Genomic DNA, 20817 nt, shown 5'->3' with positions numbered 1-20817 from the left:
ATTGTCGCCAGTGCTCTTCTCCCTGGCAATCAATTGGATCATGAGGAACGTCACACAGGGAAGAAGACAGGGTCTACAATGGACACTGACCTCAGTCCTAGAGGAACTGGACTATGCAGATGACCTTGGACTTCTAGCTAATAGACATCACGACATCCAGCAGAAAACAGAGTGCTTCAGTGCCACAGCTAACAAGATAGGGCTGAACGTCAACGCAAAAAAGACACAGGTCTTAAGGATGAATAGATACCAACAACATCAACCCAGTCATGATCAACAGAAGACCTCTAGAGGATGTTGATGAGCTTAGTTACCTGGGTAGCAGAGTTACAGCATCTGGTGACTGCAACAATGAAGTCAACACCAGGATCAGCAAAGCAAACCAAGCATTTGCAATGTTGAGGCCAGTCTGGAGAGCTGAAGGAATAAACATCCAAACAAAGATTAGGGTTTTCAATAGCAATGTCCTCAGTGTCCTCCTGTATGGATCAGAGTGCTGCAGTGTCCTCCTGTATGGATCAGAGTGCTGCAGTGTCCTCCTGTATGGATCAGAGTGCTGGAAGACCTCTTTTTTCCATTGAACATAAACTCGAAATCTTCCAGTATAAATCCCTACAGCATATTCTGAAGATCATTTGGCCTAGCACCATCTCAAATATGGAGACGGCACCTTGAGTTGCTGCAGACAGAACCAGATGGAAGTCCCTTGCAGTCACCTCAAGCACCACACGGCGCTGAAGAGGATTGAGTGAGTGATAAAGCTGTTCTTATATATAGCCAAATTTATCTGTGCATGTATACCTTTTTTTACTCATTTGGCTTATCGCAATTACAGGTCATAATTATGGCTACTTTCCAGCTTTGATGGTGGAGGAAGACCCCTGTGCCCCTCCGTAAATTATTTCATCACGAGCAGGAACCTGGGTAGATCCACCAACATTCCGTAAGTCAGCTGGCTGAATTCCTCACATGAAGAATTCAATGCCCTAGATTTATTTAACTGGTTCATCAAAAGTGTTTGGAGACCACCCCTCATGTGAATTTTGATTTTGGAAATTTATTCCTCAAAAACCGTTACTATTTATTATAAATACACTGAATTGTTCAGAGGAAGTAGGGAATACATTATTCAAAGGTAAGCTTCTTTGAGAATAAGTATTTTGTCTAAAATTTCATGTAATTCGGTCGTTACAGTTCTATTTTGTAAAAAATATCAAACTTCTTTTTCAAAAGTATTTTTTCTTTAAATATGTTTTGTTCGTGTCTGTAACATATTTAGCTAGGTACTCACATATTGAAATACAGTTAACTTACATATTTCCTGAAATTTAGAAGTATCATTTTGACAGCTCTACTTTCACTTTCGTTTTGCAATTTTTGCAATGTTTTGAAATGTACATATATTGTAACAATTTTAACACTGAGAGTACCTGGAGAAATGTGTTAGGCACACAGTAAGTATAGACCTAATGTCAAAATATTTTTGAAAAAGAAGTTTGATATTTTTTACAAAACAAAATGTGGACAAGCAAAGTGCATGTGATATAAGAGAAATATTATTATACCGAAGAAAACAACCTCACATGAATAACATTTCTACTCTTTCAGAACAGTTTGGTATACGTCTGTATGAAAAACAAAGACCAATATGGTCTAAAAACATGCAACGAAAATTCACCCAAAGGACTGTCTCAAACACTTTACATGAACCTTATTTGGCTTATCAGGATGACTTATTTTATTATATGTTAAGAAGGATGACAACTATAAAATAACAGATAATAAAATTAAGTCATCCCAATTTATATATATCCTTATAACATATATACTTATAAGCCCCCCATCCCAATAATTTGTCCGATTAAAGTAATTATCTTAGCAATTTTTTGACAGTGAGTCAATATTAGCTGTGCCCTGCCTGCAGTTGTTTTAGAATGGCTACGCACGGACAACAACCCAGAGAAAAACAACAAAGTTTGTTTTAACATTTCTTTGATCTGGGTCTGTTATAGGTTGCCTGATTTTCAAAATGTGTGCCCCCCTCTCCCCTCCGGGTGCGACGCCTTATGTACCAGTCACTTTATGTACCAGACACTTTATGTACCACTTCGACACTTAGTGTACCACCTAATTATATTATACTGTACTGGTTAGGAACCATTTTCCGGACAGGACCAGTTTCCAGACACATGCAATATCCGCTTTATTTCGTTGTTATTAATGTTATTGTTTTATCTAGAACATTTAGATGTTTGTTCTTCATGTCTACAACAAACCATTATTTTATAAGGCTGTATAATGTTTGGGTTTTTGATGATAACTCACCTGCGTTTACGAAACAACTTTCTGTCTTAACGGGGCATGAAGATAGCATTGCGCATGCGCAGTAGTTCACACATGCCGAGATATCAAGTGTGGAAGAAATAATCAAACTACATAATGATTGTCTGCTGATAACTTGTTCTACTTTAAGTTTCACGCTAAATGTTACGTAAAATGCAGGGCTGTCGATTTTTGCACTAATTTTATTCTATTTCTATTGGAATTATCAAGGATTCGTGTTAGACGAAATTCGAGATTTTTATAGTCAACCTCGGTTTGCTTTCGTAGCTGCTATTGAACGTCGGGTTATGTTTCAAGTGCAATTTTGAAGAGATGAATGATTAAAAGATGTGTAGAAATAGTTTAATTACTTATTTTGATACCAAATTAACAACAAAACACCGTCAAAATATTTGTCCGGAAATTGGTTTACCTGACGGGAAAAATACCTCATTTTAGTGACCCCATTTGAGGCCCCACGGAACCCATATTTTACGTCACAACGCGATGCTGATTACAACATCGGATGCAGAAGGGGCTGAAGTTTGTGCAGTGTGGACTTCATTTATGTCAAATATTTTTTTTAAGAATTAATGGAGCCGAAATATGAAAATGTGTCCGGAAAATGGTTCCTAACCAGTATAGTAATTGTATCTCATAGTGTAGCACTGTGAATATGTGATAATTACCTGTGAAAACAACTTTGATTTAATCAGCTTAAGTCCATAGAATGTTGTTAACATTTCTATGGGAAAGAGTTAAATTTCACCTTATTAATTATGAAAATAAACTTTTAAATTTAGTAAAAAACATTTCAAGAGATATAAAATGTAACATTTTCATCAAATTAATACAAAAATGATCATCCACTATATATCATATATGTGGTACATAAGGTGTCCAAAGTGGTACATAAAGTGTCTGGTACATAAAGTGACACATTCCTCCCCTCCCACCCCATTCCCAATCTGAAAATGCTTCCTACGTGCTTGTGTCAATACAGTAAATAGATTGAATTTATCCTGCCTACCGACATTTTTTTTTTTGAAACCGAAAGTAGAAATAAAATGTCATGAATTTCTAATTTTTGCCATCAATATCAAATGAAATACGACTAAAATATTTAAAATCCAACTTATCTATTGTCACGTGCATCTTGGTATTTCAGAACTTACTTCAGAAATTCAGAAATCTGTGTACGTCTACTGAGCACCCGCATTGACCAGGAAGCTTTCATTAACAAGGGGTGGTTAATAAGTTAGTAGAGTAACCGGTAACATAAGGTTTCAGTTATTTTATACAGAAAAAAAAAGAAATGTTAGACATCTACTACGGTTAGAATATTAAAGAAAACATTGCCGATACTAATTTATGAATACCAGAAATTAAAACGTATATACGTACTTATAACAAATGAGTTGGACATTAATGATAAATTATTTTCCTTCGGAGTACCTCTCAGACCTAAGGTAATTCGACCTGAGAGAGAGAGATAACAATAAACGTTTTATTTTATGACAGATCTATTTGTTTGTAGTTATGTAGAACAGTGATCAAGGTGAGTTAATTTTTTTATTATTTCATATAATCGGCCTTTTGTCGTCTTTTGCTCAGCAGTTCGTGTTTAGGCCTATGTTAATTTCTTCTTTCGTTTTCTATGTTGAACGATTAAATAGGCCTAAGTCTCGTTAGCAACACTTAACTCCAGAAATAACGGGAATAACAGCCCAAAAAATAAACACAAATCTGGCTATAAAATGGCTTCCAATGCATATTTAAACTGAAAAAGGATGACACTGAAAACGATTTGAGCCGGGTAGGGATTTTCAGTGAGTGTAGTGTTATGCCTCATTTACTGAAATATGCTTGAAAATACAGTTATACTGATAATGGCATGTTAAAGTTCAAATGAAAACCTTTCCACAGATATATAACACTTTGTAGGTTTCATTATTAGTGTTTACGAAAAACAAACAGAGAAAGGTCAAATATGCTGGTGCAAAATAAAATTCAGTATTTTGGTATGGAGAAAATATACTTACAACAATAAAAAGTAAGCAGTTAAAGTATGTGATCTAGTATGCATGACACTAAAGTACTCAACACTCTTTTCGAAATCAAGTTTGGCTTCTTAATATAAAAGTTGTAGTGGAAACTGTGAGTATATACCCTCGTTATATTTTTATCTTTTTCTGGGTTATTACATAGGCCATTTAATTTTCAACTAAAATCCTGCAAATCATACTTTAATTACTGTAGTATGTACACATGTTATTGTCGAGTGTTTCAAAGTCGGCATATGAACTTCTGTGAGTATGTTGGATACCTGCTGTGTTTAAAAGTGGCAATTTTTGTAGTGTCCGTAGCTCCGAAAGTAAACCCTGGGTGAGAAAATACCAAGGTCCCTACTGGGGCTCGAACCCCGGACCTTGTGATCCGTAGGCGGAAACCACGTCGCTAAGGATTAACCCAACAGCAAGGCAATTATAAGTGGCCTCTAAACCTACTATCACTACACTTCTCCCCCTTTACTTTTCAGAGCTTACCAGCTCTCCAGAATGACACTCAATGCACACCGCATGAGTCCGTCAAACACTTCTGACACCATAAAAGTAAACCCCGGGAGAGAAAATACCTAGGTCCCTACTGGGGCTCGAACCCCGGACCTCGAGATCTGTAGGCGGACACTCTAACAACGTCGCTAAAAGGTTAACCCAACAGCAAGGCTGTTGGAAGTGGCCTATAAACCTACTATCACTACACCACTATTTTTAAGTAAAGCATAAACACACATCTAGCATAACATAATCATATGTTTACTGTCTACAGTTTCACAAAAATGATTGTAGTTTAAAAGATACGGGCCAGTATTTGCTGTCCGTAGCCCTTTGAAATGATCTACTTTTGAAACAGATTTTCTTCTCCGAATCAACTGCAGTTCATAAACTTCATTCATTTTATTAATTAAATTACTGTATATGAGTAATATAGAACCACTTTCAATTCAACTTTAGGGTCATTTGAAAATACTGCAGGATGATGTTCCAAAGTTAGAAGATGAATACAAGGAAATTCAGTAAGATCAACCATGTAGTATAACATGATCACACAATTAGTTGTTTTTTGTTGTTGTTTTTTTTCTGTTTCATATCAACAGAGGGTATAAAATATCAGACCTTTTGCTCCAAAATGATACTCATTTAATGGTAATGGGCTAACATTTGCTGTCCGTAGCCCTGTAATGTCCGTAGCCCCTGAAAATGATCCTTTTCAAATTGAATTTTCTCATCCAAATTAACTGCAGTATAGAATTTTTTTCATTTTCTTACATGAAAATACAAATGCACTTCATTAAATTGTGATATCCCTCCTTAGCTAGTTCGTTCGCATACAAAACATCTGCTAAATTTTAAAAGATATCTCTTAAAGTTTGAGAGAGTTAGGGATAGAGCACTTTTTTAAAGAAAGAAATGTTATTTTAATAGTTAAAGCTATGCCTTTAACGTAATTGAGATATCAGTCAAATCCCTACTAATATCTCATTATTGTTTAGTCCTTGTTACAAAAAAGGATCTGCCAATCTCAATACATGAGATGGGTGTTTAAAATACATCTATCTCCCAATCTTAAGAAATAAACAATTTCATTTATCCAATCGATCTAGTTCATTTGGGACTTTGACATAACTCTCGATAGTACTGCAACCATTTTAATATTATCGCATTGTTAGAAACATAAATTACATCTAAATTCTTTTTACAATCACATATGACAGCGATCTGCATGTACAGTGTGCACAAGAAGACACTATTAATTGATTTTCTGTTGTTTTTGTTTTGTTTTTTTTTGTTTTTCCGAGGATGAAGCCGGATATAGACCGGGGTACGGTCATTTCTGTGTAGGAAAGAACCGCCGAACGTGTTAACCGTAAAGAGGTCCCTGATACACAGGAAGAATTGTATACGATCAATATCCTGTAGTAAATGTTTGAAAGCCACTAAGTAAGACTAAGTCAGATCATTACAGGGAGACACATTAGTATCTTAAATTCAAGTCGTTCTATGATATTTTTATAAAGGTATAGTTATGTCCGACATAGCGGGACAAGCACAGCTTCAAGTAATTGGCGATGAAGCATTCGAGACAAAGACCAGTAAACATGACAAGTTCTTGGTAGCTGCCATCGATTTCGGAACAACGTACAGCGGTTATGCATACTCTTTAAAGCGAGAATACGAGATTGACAACTCCAAAATCATAATTAATCAAAAATGGGTAGCTGGATCCATGTCGTTACTTTCTCTAAAAGCACCAACTGCTGTACTATTTGATTCGAAGAAGAAATTTCATAGCTTTGGATTTGAGGCAGAGGACTACTACTCAGAGCTAGCATTAGATAAAAAGCACCAGAACTGGTACCTTTTCAGGCAATTCAAGATGAGACTTCATGATAAGGAAAAGGTATTGTCTATAAATGTGTTCAAGAAATACGATATTATATATATTTTTATAACCGAGGCGATGACGAATGCCTTCGTCAAGCTTTTTTGCGTCTGCTAATGTTGAGTATAAAACATTTGTCATAAATGCGTCTTTGTAACAAAACTATTAAGATAAATGTCTATATAATATGTCACTAATAAGAGTAGTGCGTATAAGTATGTATTATTGTTATTTTTGTTTAGTTAAAGCTTCATAGAGAAACAGAAATTGAAGACGTGAAAGGACGAAAAATGAAAGCAAAGGATGTTTTCGGAGCAGCTATAAAATATCTGAAACAACATCTATTAGATATGCTCGAAACTAGAGGTACAGGGTTTGAGAATAAAGATATACACTGGATCTTAACAGTCCCGGCTATTTGGACAGATTCTGCTAAACAATTTATGAGAGAGGCAGCATATAAGGTATCGCATGTAAACTAATGATGTTGGTAATCAAGGTATATGTGCTTAATGTGTCTTTGTCTAATAATAATTTTGTATGTACCCTATCAGTATATGTAATGTTACGCGCAAGGAATGTTTGTCCAATAGGCATGCTTACTTCACACTGGGCATTTAGTCAGAAATTTTCTTTTTGTGGTATATTTGATGTAAATTTAACTATATATACATGAAACGAAATATCACATCAGTTTTATAGAAATGCATTATATCATTTTATTGGTTTTGCATTGTATCAGTATTAATGCAAGTAGGTATTCACGTGTATTCTTATCTTAACACTTTGACAGTTTCCACTTGTGGGAAACTTAGCCTACCATTGGTTTTTTAAGAGAGCTTACGACAACACAATAACGCTTCGATTTTATGTATATTGCTGGAGTAGTTTTTATTAGTGTTTTATATAATGCAGGCGGACATAGATGGTGACCAGCTGTCAATAGCTTTGGAACCAGAAGCCGCGGCACTGAATTGCATAGTTACTCACAAAGACGACTTTAAATCTTCTAAAGGTGCAACATTTTCTTTGGCAGCGCCTGGAACTAAGTACATGGTCATCGATTTGGGAGGTAGGTTGTCTCGTTTAAAATCTAATTGACAAAGAGAACTCATTAACAGTTTCTGAGTTTCAGAGATTTAACAATTATTTCATTAACAGTTTCTGATAAAATAATTGTTAAATCTCAGCTTTAACGATACAGATATCTCAAGAAAGCTTAATGTGCTTTAACATGAAAGGTCGCACACGGTTTATACTGACCAAAAATAATAATGCTAAATCTCTGTATGCATTAGTTTTAGTGAATGCTTTTTGTTTTTGTTTTTTTTTGTTTTTCAGAAAATGTGTTGAAATGTGTCAGTGTCTACAGATAGAGCATCCTGGTTTAATAATTCAAAACATGAATTACATGTCTACTATGTTAGTTTGACGAGATATTCTGTTTATTTGGTTCTCTGGTGTAAATTATTTTTCATTGCTTTTCATCCAGTTTCCTTTCTTTTGTCAGGAGGTACAGCAGATATAACCGTACACGAGAGACAGCGAGACGGAGGATTGAGAGAAATACACAAAGCCAGTGGAGGAGCCTGGGGTGGGACACAGGTTGACGAAGAGTTTTATCAGTTATTGATCCGTATCATAGGAGCACCTGTTTTCCAAAAGTTCCGTGAAGAACATACAGCAGATTTCCTTAGCTTACAAAGGGAACTGGAAACAAAAAAGCGTGTCATCACGCCAAAATCCAGTGGTAAAATAACTATCAAAGTTCCAAGTAGAATTGGGATGTTATACTTAAAAATGATGAAGGAGGAAATCGAAGATGCAATTGAAGAGTCTCGTTATGCTGGTCAAATAACTTGGGATGTTGACAAGATGCGATTAAACGCAGACATCTTTAAAGGTCTCTTCCAACCATGTGCCGACAAAATAGTCAACCATATTAAAGTACTTCTTCAAAAGCCTGATGTTGCTGGAACTTCCATCTTCCTGATGGTCGGTGGTTTCTCGGAATCGGAGATGATGCAACACGCGATCAAAACCGCTTTTCCTAAAGTCAGGATAGTCGTACCAGAAGACGCAGGGTTAACTGTTGTCAAAGGCGCTGTTAATTTTGGCTACGAACCAGGAGTCAAGTCTCGTGTTTCCAAATACACGTATGGCATCAACATATCGCCGCCCTTCGATCCAGCCATTCACCCAGAAGACCACCGTGTAACCGTCGACGGGACAAGCCGCTGTCGGGATGTATTCAAGAAGTATATACATGAGGGAGAACTAATCAATGTGAATGAACCACGTACAGGTAAACATATCACGCTCAAGGCTAATCAAAAGGAGATGTTGTTGAAAATATTCGCGTCTGAGAAGAAAGATCCTAAATTTACTGATGAGGAGGGTTCAGAATATTTGGGAAAAGTGATTGTTAACATCCCGGGCAGTGAGAAAAAGACCACTGTAGTAGTGTCGATGATGTTTGGGAAAACCGAGTTAACTGTAGAAGCCGAGCCTAAACAATCCGAAGAAATGTGGCGAGGTACACAAGAAACAGACATGAAAAATACAAAGTTTAAAGCTTACTTTGACTTTTTATAAAAGTTAGCCAGTGGGAAAAAAGAAATATTTATATATTTCTGACGTTTACAATTTTATGCATTCAAAATGTGGAGTTCAATCACTTTGACATTATTTAACAGTTCTCTAAACGAAGCAACTTACGCTGAAGACATTTATATACTAATAGAAATTTGGTTTTGGCTGCATCCTAACAGTTTGAAAAGTGATTTTGCTACATCCGCAGATGTATGATTAGAAGCACATTTACTTTTTCTTTTCATTTTTACTATGAAAATCAGGGTGGCCACGCGACGTTCTGAAACCGTACACACGGAGAAAATGTCCCAATTCAGGTGTCACTTTGCTTATATTTTTTCCTTATTTCTTTACGAATTTTCTTAAGGTAAAGAATGAGCTGAATTGACATTTAGAGAGAACATACGGAATAGTATTTCCAATGGTGACTGTAAATATATGGAAAACCATATTTATATCCATTCGGCAGATATAAGTACCATATTCATAACCCCTCGGCAGATGTAAATGTAACTATTAACATATCTGAAAATTAAATCTTAGAATGTTCTAAAGAAGTAAAAAAGTTCGTTTTGAAGCGAAAGCACAAAATTAATCATCGTAAATTGTTTGATAGCAGTTGTAAACAGATGGGGCTAAACAGAAATAGAACATTAAGAAAGTTTACACAGTGACCTTCACACTTATTTAACTGTTAAAAAGTTTAACCATATGCCCAAAATGAAAGAACGAGAATATAACAGACGAGTGTTAAATTCAATATCTGAAAGTGTGCATGATCAAAAACACTTTTGGAAAAAAGTAAATTGTTCACAGCAAAAACATAAATATATAAACAACATAGCTACATCAGACTGGTAAGAACATTTTAAAAACGTTTTCCAGCCGAGTGATATCGAAGATGAGTATCATCAAAAAGAAGATGACCCTGAAGGAAGAAATTCAAAATATAGAAAATATGACTGAATAAGAAAGTATTTTACTACATAATCCTATAACCGATGATGAAATATTGAATGCAGTTAAAGAATTCTAAAGGGAAAAGCTTGTTTAGGGAATTGAATACCGGAGCATAATATTTACACTGTTGATATTTTGTTTCCGTATTTATGTAAATTTTACAATAGAATTTTTGTTGACGGAGTTTTTCCTGACAAGTGGTCTCTTGCAGTTCTTACACATGTACATAAAAAAGGTTTTCTGAATAATCCGGATAATTACAGAGGAATAGCATTATTAGATATTTTAAGCAAAATTTATGTTAGTATTTTAAATAAACGTTTAACTTTTTATGCTAATATGTTTAGTAAAATCACGGAAGCTCAAGGTGGCTTCAGGTCAGGTTATTCTACGATTGATAATGGTTTTATTCTTTACTCTATTGTTAAAAAATACTTATGTAAGAAGCGCAGAAAATTGTACGTAGAATTTATAGATTTCAAAAAAGCCAGTGTCAAAAGAGTAAAACTGTACACTGCATGCTCCTTTGCGTTATGGGGTCCAGGGTAATTTGTTAAACGCAGTAAAAGGTATTTATAAATCTGTTAAGGCATGGTACTATTCATAGTGAAATATTTGATTGCCCTATTGGCTTAAGACAGGGATGTAATCTAAGTCCGATCCTATTTTCTCTGTTTATAAATGAATTACAAGTATATGATGTTTTTGCACAAAGTAATACATATGGTATACAGTTAGCTCCTGACATTGTTGAAATTTTCTTGCTTATGTTTGCTGATGATGAAGCTCTAACCTCAGATACTGTTAACGGTTTACAGAGAAAGCTTGATGTACTATGTAACTATAGCAGAGAGGGGAAACTGACTCTCAAAGTCCAAAAATCTAAAATATCGGTTTATGAAAATGATGGACAAATGGTTTTATAAGGGTGACAGACTTGAAGTGGCAAATGGCTTCAACTATGCTGGACTGTTCACGAGTAAATTATCATTGTTTAAAATGTCAGAGAGCATGGCTGTGAAAGCTAAAAGGGTTTTAATATCACCTATTTAAATCACATAATGCCAATGCCAAGACATGTATGTGTGTTTTTTTTTTCAAATTGTTTGATGTAAAAATTGTACCGATTTGTTATATGGATCCGAGATATGGCGACTTCACCGTATGGAACATACTGAAAAAGTTCAAACATATTTCTTTAAACGATTTATGTCAGCCCCTCTTCGAGTGTGTGATGCTGCAGTTATGGACGATTGTGAAAGATATCCGATGCAATTTATTGCTGCTAAACTTTGTATCAAATATTGGCTTAGAGCTGTGACTTTGCCTCTAGACAGATATGTTAGAAAATACTATAACATGTTTTTACATTATGATAGCTCTATGGGGAATCACATGATCAAAATAATCTCTAAACCAAAACAAATTTATGAATAATATGGGATAATACTGAAGCAACTTTTGCTGTAAATATAAAATATAGCCTTTTATATTGCAACATATAATTTTCCTAAAACTATAGATTTCAATCACAATCACCTTCTGATTATTTGGAACACTTCAAGAAACTGAGAATTCTTATTTTCCTTAGTGTTTGTAATTACAGGATATCTATAATTGTTGTCAACTACAACAATTTTCATTAGTCATATGTTAGGCTATGTTTAAATTTCATATCTTATCATGGTATGAAATTTATTCATGGTCTTCAAAATATAACTTTGGTTTAGAGATTATTCTGATCATGTGATTCACATACACTAATGATTGAGAATGGTAGGCATGTTGGTATAGAAAGAGAGCAAAGACTGTTTCTTTTGTGAAAATATGGTAGTTTTATACATCTGCGGTAAAACAACTACTAAACAAATGTTATCATTTATAACAGTTTCTTTAACTTTAAAACAAAATTTCAAGTGCATGAAGTGTAGGAACTTTGTTTTTTTCTTTTTCATTTTGTTTATCGCGATACGTACAGTATCGCTGCGTCTGTATCACGATATGTATTGTATCGCGAAACTAGCGTATCGTTACACCCCTTCTTTATATTTTAAATGTTGTTGTTCCTGTGTAGTTTAACTACATTATGCATAAAATTTACGTATAGGTTTTATTCACTTGGGAATATCATCCATGTAGATCTATAGATCAAACAAAATCATACCATGATTTTAATTCTGTGCACTTAGCTATAATATTACAGCATGAAAACTATTATTTTTGTGTACATTCTAATCATGTATATACTTTATGCACATGAAACTATGTTAATTGTAAACTTGCTTTATATTCTAAAATATAGTCTCAGACATGATTCTATATATTGAGAGAGCAGAAAATGTTATTCAAGATCATTAACTCACCTGAGCCAAAGGCTCATGGTGAGCTTTTGTGACCGCTCAATGTCCGTTAGGCAAGTCATTCTATCAAAAATATAGGCCCTACCTTAAACAAATTCCAACAAAAACTTTCCTCATTTCCTTACCATCTTTAGACATTGTAGTACTGTAGAAAAAAGTCCTTAAAAATTCATGTTGGAAACTCAGAAAATGCACCATGTTTAATGCTATCCTTTATTCCTTGAACAATTCTCATAAATTCTCACTTGTACTGTCAAAATAATAAGCATGCAAGAAAAAATAAACATTTTTGTGTAATTTATTATTTTTATATAATACTTATGCTATTCCTATATTTCTATAACATATTTTCCAACAAGAAATACATTGTATCTCCAGTAAATCTGATACCAGTGGGGTCAAAATACCCCACCCACTTGCATTTACACTGCAACTCAAAGAGCACTAAATTATTTGCCCAGTAAAACTAGCACATCAGTTACAGTTTCAGGTTGCTGTATAAAAGACTAAACAAAAGTATGCATGTGTACTTAAATAAATAACAAATCACTATTAGATGAACCACATCATAGCAAAAGGGGCCATATGATATGATGTTTCCTTAACAGTGGGAAGTGTTAAAATATTTATTTTCGTATTGTCTTCATCATGTTACAAACAGCAACTGGTGTTCAAAAAGCAATTATTGTAATCATAAAGGAAACCCCTTAGTATTTTTGGTGTTCTTTACTATGTGCTTTTAAATGTATTATGTACAGTGTATGATTGTGACGAAAACACAAGAGCAGTCCAACAATCTAACTTGCTTAGCCTGTATTATAGAATAATTAGATAAAATATGTATACAATTTCTTATTTGAACATTCCATTGTCAAAAAATATATTAATACATACATATGTATTAACTATTATGAATTATATAAATATTACAATGCATTTAAATATACTGACGCTGCCTGTCATATCAGGACACACGTAGGAGTCCTAGTATGTCGGAATATTATCCATATTCAATTTGTATCTTAATCTCAAAGTTAAAATATTCCTAGATCTACATTTAGTTCTCGTTTTCTTTTGATTACAATAGTTGCAAAGTAACGTTCACTTAAGTAAATACAACTGTATCAGCTAATAATTTTTAAACAGTTCAGCGTACTTAAACTACATCTTCATGCTCGAACTCTTCACTGTCAACCTTCATACTGTTTGAACAACAGATGCCTCTACATCCTCCACATCCTACAGAATAGGAAAGTCCATGTTTCCTACAAGAACATCTTTTTGTATCACAATTGATTTTACAATTGCATTTAATGATGTTAAGCAACCTTTCTGGTGCAGCGGACAAATGTGTTTTAAATGGAATAAGTTTGTCACCAAGTGAACACTAGCCCCATTTCAGAGGGTTTATTGTATTGCCAATCCACGTTTGAACTTGATGGTACACTCTATACCTATGATACTTCGCGGCTGCTTCTGTCGGGGGCAATGTCTGCACCTGAGCTACACATGTGCTTGTAGATGCTTAAGTAATAAATTTTCTGTACCTTAAATGGTGTCTCATTTGTCAATGTTCAAAAATACTAGCGTACATAATTTATGTCTTAATTATGCAGATGTTCATATTTTTGCCTCTTTTTACCAGTTGTTAAGACATTTCAGGAGCATTTTCTTTTTTTTTTCTAACTAAAAATATTTGCAAAAAGTCTCATACTTATAAACAAAATGCACCCAACATTCAAACCATCTCAGTAACTTTGCATTTTAGTGCTTTAAATATAAACAATTTTTGCATCCCTGGCCAGGTACATAATTACCTGTGAGATTAGACTGTGCAAATGCAATCCGAACAGTAATTAAGTCTATGTACTATAGAATTCAACTATCCGAAAATCTCTGTGCCATGAATGTTTGTTATTAATAATAAATTCTGTTCTCCGGCGACTTGATGCTCTGCATCAAAATTTTACTTGTTTATATTTATATAAGTTTCTTACAAGGCTTATAGCTTTCTAATCAGTCCTTTATGTTTTTGTACATTTGTAGAACTGTAAAAAAAAATGTAATTATGTCAATAAAATACTGTTTAAACCAAAACAATTACTGCCAATTTAAGGCCGTTTACACAGTACATCTTGATGTACATTATTTATAATGAAACAGTTTTATGCCCCATATTTAGAGGGGTGCATATAGGGTTGCTGTTGCCAGTACGTCCGTACGTCCCGAAATTCTCCCACACTATTAGCCTGATTTGCTTCGAACTTTCACAGATGAACAAGCTTGATGTGCAGAAGGAACTTTCGTAATGACTATTTTTTACCGCAGTTATAGCAATTTGATAGTTTTGCTATATAGAATTATAAAGAAAAATCTTATATGTCCAACTCCTCAAACACTACTGGAAGGTTCACAGATGAAGGGTCGTGATATGGATTTTTCTGTGGCTAAGTTTTTCTAAAATTATGATCCTTTCTTAATTTCATAAAATTGACCATAGTGAAGAAATTCGGTGTGTTTAACTCCTCATACACTATTTGAAGGAATAGATTCAAATTTGCTCAGATGCTCAACATTATCTGAATATGACCATATAAGATGGGTTGTGACCATTCTGACCAGGGTTATGGCCATTTGTTAATCACTATGTAGGGTATAGTGAAGAAATCTTGTGTATTCAACTCCTCATATTCCTTAAAGGAAAAGGTTCAGAGTTGCCAAGATGAAGAACCTTCCTATGAAATATTGCACAGTATGTGGGTGCATCCGTGTTCTAGTGTTAGATATCAGTAATAATGTGAATAACAATGTTTATCATGCACATTATGAATGCGATAGTCACTTTGGTCGACTTTTAAATCTGTAGTTAAGGTAATGTACTTTTTTAATGGAAAAACTAACACGAAATGAAAGTAACTTCTATATCAGTTCTAATGACATTTAGCATTATTTTCATTTTTGGTGTAGGTGTAGTTTGTAAATCAAATGTCTGGTAAACAGCTCTTGTTCTATTTAAATACCCGAAAAATTGGGTAACGTTTTATTTGTTTAACATATCAATAGTAAATACCATTAATATCTACCTTCAACCTTGTTTAAAATCTGTAAATCGTTTGCTTGTGTTAAAGAATACAATTAAAATACAGTCAAACTTTATGTATACTGCAGTGTTTTAAAGTGTTTTGTCGTTGTTTTTTGTTGGGTTTAACGTCGCACCGACACAATTATAGGTCATATGGCGACATTCCAGCTTTGATGGTGGTGGAAGACCCAAGGTGCCCCTCGGTGCATTATTTCATCACAAGCGGGCCCCTGGGTAGGACCATGGTGCCGACCTCCCGTAAGCCAGCTGGGTTGCTTCCTCACATTGAAGTGTGTCAGTTTTATCTAGATTACAGAATTAACTAGAGCTGTCTGATGACAGTCCGTCCGACGTTTCGAAGCCCTTACACCTGATACAACCTTACACAAAAGTTTTTGTAAAATTTTCTTACTTAAAAATGAATGGGGCAAAAGTTTGTAAAAATGTAAACCAGCATTGTGAAACTTGTAATGTGAGGTCATTTCATGATGGAGAAATTCTGAAAACATTCGGTTAAGTAATCCCGGAGAAAAATGCTTTCATGACTGTCGCAAAACTGTGTTAAAAGTGGGTATAATTGTGACAAAATAAAAGTTAAAAGTTATGTTACTTGCAACATCAGGTCATATGTTTGTGTAAACGCATTTGGAAGAGTAGCTTTTGAGAAACCTGCTTATATGCAAATTTTACCTGCAATTCTATGTTAATTAAAGAGGGTAATAATTCCGACAAATTCAAAGACAGAGTCATGTAACTTGTCCTTTGAGGACATCTAATGATGACAAAGACATGTATCAAGTGCCAAGTAGTTGCCCAGAAACATGCTTATATGCAAAACGTTCGTGACACCGACACCGACGAAACTGTGATTGCAAAAGCTATTCTATTTGAAAAATTTCAAATAGTCGAGCTGAAAACTACAGTAAGATTACTTTAAAATTGTACGATTAACTGCTATATGGGACAGTAATAGATAATAGGAACGTCGTTATTGCTATCCTACGTGACTTTTGCTAGCACGGGCTCACGTCGGATCGACTCGGGTAGATTTTCTTGTACGCTTCAGACTTTACAAATATTCAAAAATATTTTTTGCGACTATCGACAGTACAGAGAATGAATCGTGACGTCACTTTAAACCTTGCCAAAGCTATTTTGTCTTTTATTTGACGTGACAAAGATATATTCATTATATTTTATATTGATCGTAAATAGTTTATCTTTACATATTGAAATTATTAAACGAGCGAGCATTTTATCACTTCCATTCAATGACTTTTAAGTCATTTTTATAACACGTTAGTTTTTCCGTCTTCTTACCTAAACTGCTGTTCTTGTCACTTTCCTGCGGTCTTTAACAGGAGACATACGTGCATCCGCGGCAAAGGGTAAACGTATTACGGTCCCTAAACGGATAATTCTATAGGAAATTACATCAAAATGATGAAAGCAACGCAGACATTCTCGTGCATTTCATGCAAATTTAATGAAGTAGAAGGACAAAATTCTACACGTTTCTGTACTAGAATAGCGTTAGCGCATGTTATTTCGTGACATCTACATAATCCCTTAGATTGCCTTACCAGGCTCGGGCACGACCATTGGCACCAGAACAGAAAGAAAATGCCTCTGTACATGTTATACCCTACCCCTAGGTATTCTATAAGAACCATGGTCGTGAACGGGAAAATGTACTAACCCGTTTCAATCGCGCATTTCATGCCTAAAGCACGCAGTTCGGTAAATGTGTACTATGGATATCAAACAAGTGATAATTTATCTTCAATTGTGTACCGGTCACATTTCTCTAATACTTCTTATGTTCTCCGTGACTATTTGATAAACGACATTGTGTCTGAAATCATTAGTCCTCCACCTCTGATTCATGTGGGGAAGTTGGCAGTTACTTGCGGAGAACAGGTTTGTACTGGTACAGAATCCAGGAATACTGGTTAGGTTAACTGCCCGCCGTTACATGACTGAAATACTGTTGAAAAACGGCGTTAAACCCAAAACAAACAAACAAAAACAAACTTCTTATCTTACAAAAACAACGCGTAGTTTATAGTTTTTCAACGTTACGCAAAAAACTTGCCTGACCTTCCCTGGTGAAGTTCCGTTCTAGATTGCTAAACCATTCTGATTGGCTGTTGTGAAAATGTATGTCAGTCGTCATTTTACTACACGTGTTCGCTAATATGTGAAAATGCAGCATAAATGTGCAAAATGAATAAAATAAACAGAACAGATGTAGACAAATGTATGATTTCAAATTAGAAATCATATACAAGATAAATTTCATTCTTCATTTCGAGTTTTAGTGTAAAATTGTGATTTTTTTTTACACTTCTGTTTTTGTTTGTTTACGTTTCGCCTAACATGTGCACACTGCCGTGACCTCTAGAACGGATGTTCATTAGGGAAGGTCTCGCAAGTTTTTTCTGTAACGTTGACGAAAGCATAAAATATGTTGATAATCTCAGCAATATGGAATATTGAGACAATGTGACTGGTGCACGTTGGAAGATAAATTATCGCTTGTTCAATATACTAGGCACCCATTCACCGAACTGAGCGTTTAAGTTGAAAAAAGTACGATTGAAACGGGCTAGTATATTTTCCCGTTCATGACCATGGTTCTTATAGAATACCTAGGGGTAGGGTATAAAATGCACAAAGGCATTTTCTTTCTGTTCTGGTGCCAGTGGGCACGACTCCCGTAACGTTAAACACGTGAAAAATAGATAAATAGATACTAACTTAGAATCTGTCCTACCTCTATATACGGCGAAATGTTAACGAGATGGTGTTAACGAGATGGATAACGATAAAAAATATTGAAGTGATCGAATTGGTTTCTGTGACATAAAATCCTTCAAATGCCGCTGCGAGGAAACCGTCATAGAGTAAAGTTTTCATTGTACAAACTATTCTAACAACCAAATATTTTCAGAACATTTAACAGGCAATTTATGGTATTTTGAGTGAATTGTCCAAAGAAGAAAATCGTCTCTTTCTTAGCAAGAGCTTTTTTGTAAAACACGTATCAAGTTTTGCGATACTTGGTCAAGTGGTTCCAGAGTTATTGAACGGAAAGTGTTTCCAAGTTTAATGGTTCTGGGTGAAGTGATCGACCGGCATGTACAAAGCAATATATCCCCGCTTCTTGGAGATGCGGAGGGCATAATAATAGACGAACAACACTCCATCTTGAAGGGATTGCGAAGCGTACAACAACGGATCGTATGAGATAGGAACCACATTACACTCCGTCTCTTCGAGTTAAACATTCGTGCCATATATAAACAAGACTCCTCAATGCGTGTCAAAGTTACGGGTCGGACCAGATCTGACATGACATTTGACCTCCAACTGTGACCTTGACCTTTGAGATAGGAACATGGGGTTTGTGCATGACACTCCATCTCACTGAGGTTAACATTCACGCCAAATATAAACAAGATTACTCCATGTATGGCTAAGTTATGGTCCGGACGGGCGCACGGACGCACATACACCGAAAGCCATTTGGACGACTATGTCTTCGCCACCGCAAGCGGGCTCGACAAAAATCAGAACTAAAATATTTTCACACAAGTAATTATAAGTATTTATACACAAGTATAATTTAAATAACGCCTAACAATCCATATCGATATAACTTTCAGTATTAGAGGAAACTTCTGACTACTGTTTTTTTTAATCAGCTAAGCTTAGTTGAGATAATGTACAATCATATAAATTTGTCAAAATTTGATATGACTAAAACTAACGATAATACTACATATATTCAAAAAATAGACGTTTTTCAAAATGTACAGAACCCCAGAAAAATGTAATCTGAAAACATTATTCAACTAAACCTCTTGATGAACGACCTTTGGTGTGATATGTATTTTATCGACGGATGAGCATTTTCGAAGAGATAAGACACAACGTAATACTTTTTCGACTTTCCAGCTTCATTGGTGGGAAAAGTTCACACGTGTTCGTCACAACATTCTTTCACACACTAGCGGATATGTTAGTTAGCAGAACCGCCGACTTTCCGCAAGCCAGCTGTGTGACTCCCTCGCAGGACGACAAGAGTAGGGCACGAACCGACAGAGATTAGGGGCAAGTGCTTCTACAGCAGCAACCTCAGTCACCCGGTCTCCCCTATTATTGTAAATTGAGAGGTTCGTAGTCATAGGCGCATGCGAGCTTGTATCCATAATCATTTTTACTTTTGTCGAAAGTAACGAAATCTATAACCAATTAAACGCACTGAAAAACTTCTGGCTTTAATGATTTGATAGAATTGAAAATAATGCCATATTAGTTCGGCACACAGTACAATCGAGCTGAGATGGTGGTGCTGTCCGTCAGCACAAAATTAATTTTATAAATCATTGAACTCCATATGAAGAAATAGGCTTTGAACGTCCGCCTTATTAGCTCGACTATTCGAAGAATAGTCTAGCTATTCTACTCACCCTGGCGTCGGCGTCGGCGTCACACCTTGATTAAGTTTTTGCATGCAAGTACATACAGCTATCATTTAAAGGCATATAGCTTTGAAACATATTTTTTCTTTTTCTAGGTCAATTACCAACCTCACTGGGTCAAGTCCCATAACTCTGACATGTATTTTGAGCAAATTATGTCCCCTTTTGGACTTAGAAAATTCTGGTTAAAGTTTTACATGCAAGTTACTATCTCCAAAACTAATGCAGATATTGAATTGAAACTTCACATGTGTCTTCGGGGTTATAAAACTAGTTGATAGCAGCAAGTTCCATAACTCTGACCTTCATTTTGGCCAAACTATGCCCCCTTTTGGACTTAGAAAATTCTGGTTAAAGTTTTGCGTGCAAGTACATACAGCTAATACTAAAAGGCATATGGATTTGAAACTTTTTTCTTTTTCTAGATCAATTACCAACCTCACTGGGTCAAGTCCCATAACTCTGACTTGCATTTTGAGCAAATTATGCCCCCTTTTGGACTTAGAAAATTCTGGTTAAATTTTATCACTGGCACCAGAAAGAAAATGCCTCTGTGCATGTTATACCCTAC

The 20817-nt window shown here is 35.2% G+C and overlaps 1 protein-coding gene across 1 annotated transcript; it reads left to right on the top strand.

Moving 5' to 3' along the window:
- The first annotated feature begins 3755 nt into the window (after nt 1-3755).
- LOC128552259 (heat shock 70 kDa protein 12A-like) lies at nt 3756-14621 on the top strand. The gene is made up of 5 exons (XM_053533288.1): nt 3756-3880; nt 6401-6783; nt 7008-7229; nt 7681-7837; nt 8276-14621. Exons 2-5 carry the CDS (start codon nt 6409-6411, stop codon nt 9358-9360), a joined length of 1839 nt encoding a protein of 612 aa, XP_053389263.1. The 5' UTR covers nt 3756-3880; nt 6401-6408; the 3' UTR covers nt 9361-14621.
- Nucleotides 14622-20817: the final 6196 nt, after the last annotated feature.

Source organism: Mercenaria mercenaria, unplaced genomic scaffold (genome assembly GCF_021730395.1).
Source record: "Mercenaria mercenaria strain notata unplaced genomic scaffold, MADL_Memer_1 contig_2214, whole genome shotgun sequence".
Lineage (NCBI taxonomy): Eukaryota > Metazoa > Mollusca > Bivalvia > Venerida > Veneridae > Mercenaria > Mercenaria mercenaria.
Note: the sequence above shows the minus strand (reverse complement) of the source record. Positions and strands in the feature narration are given on the sequence as shown.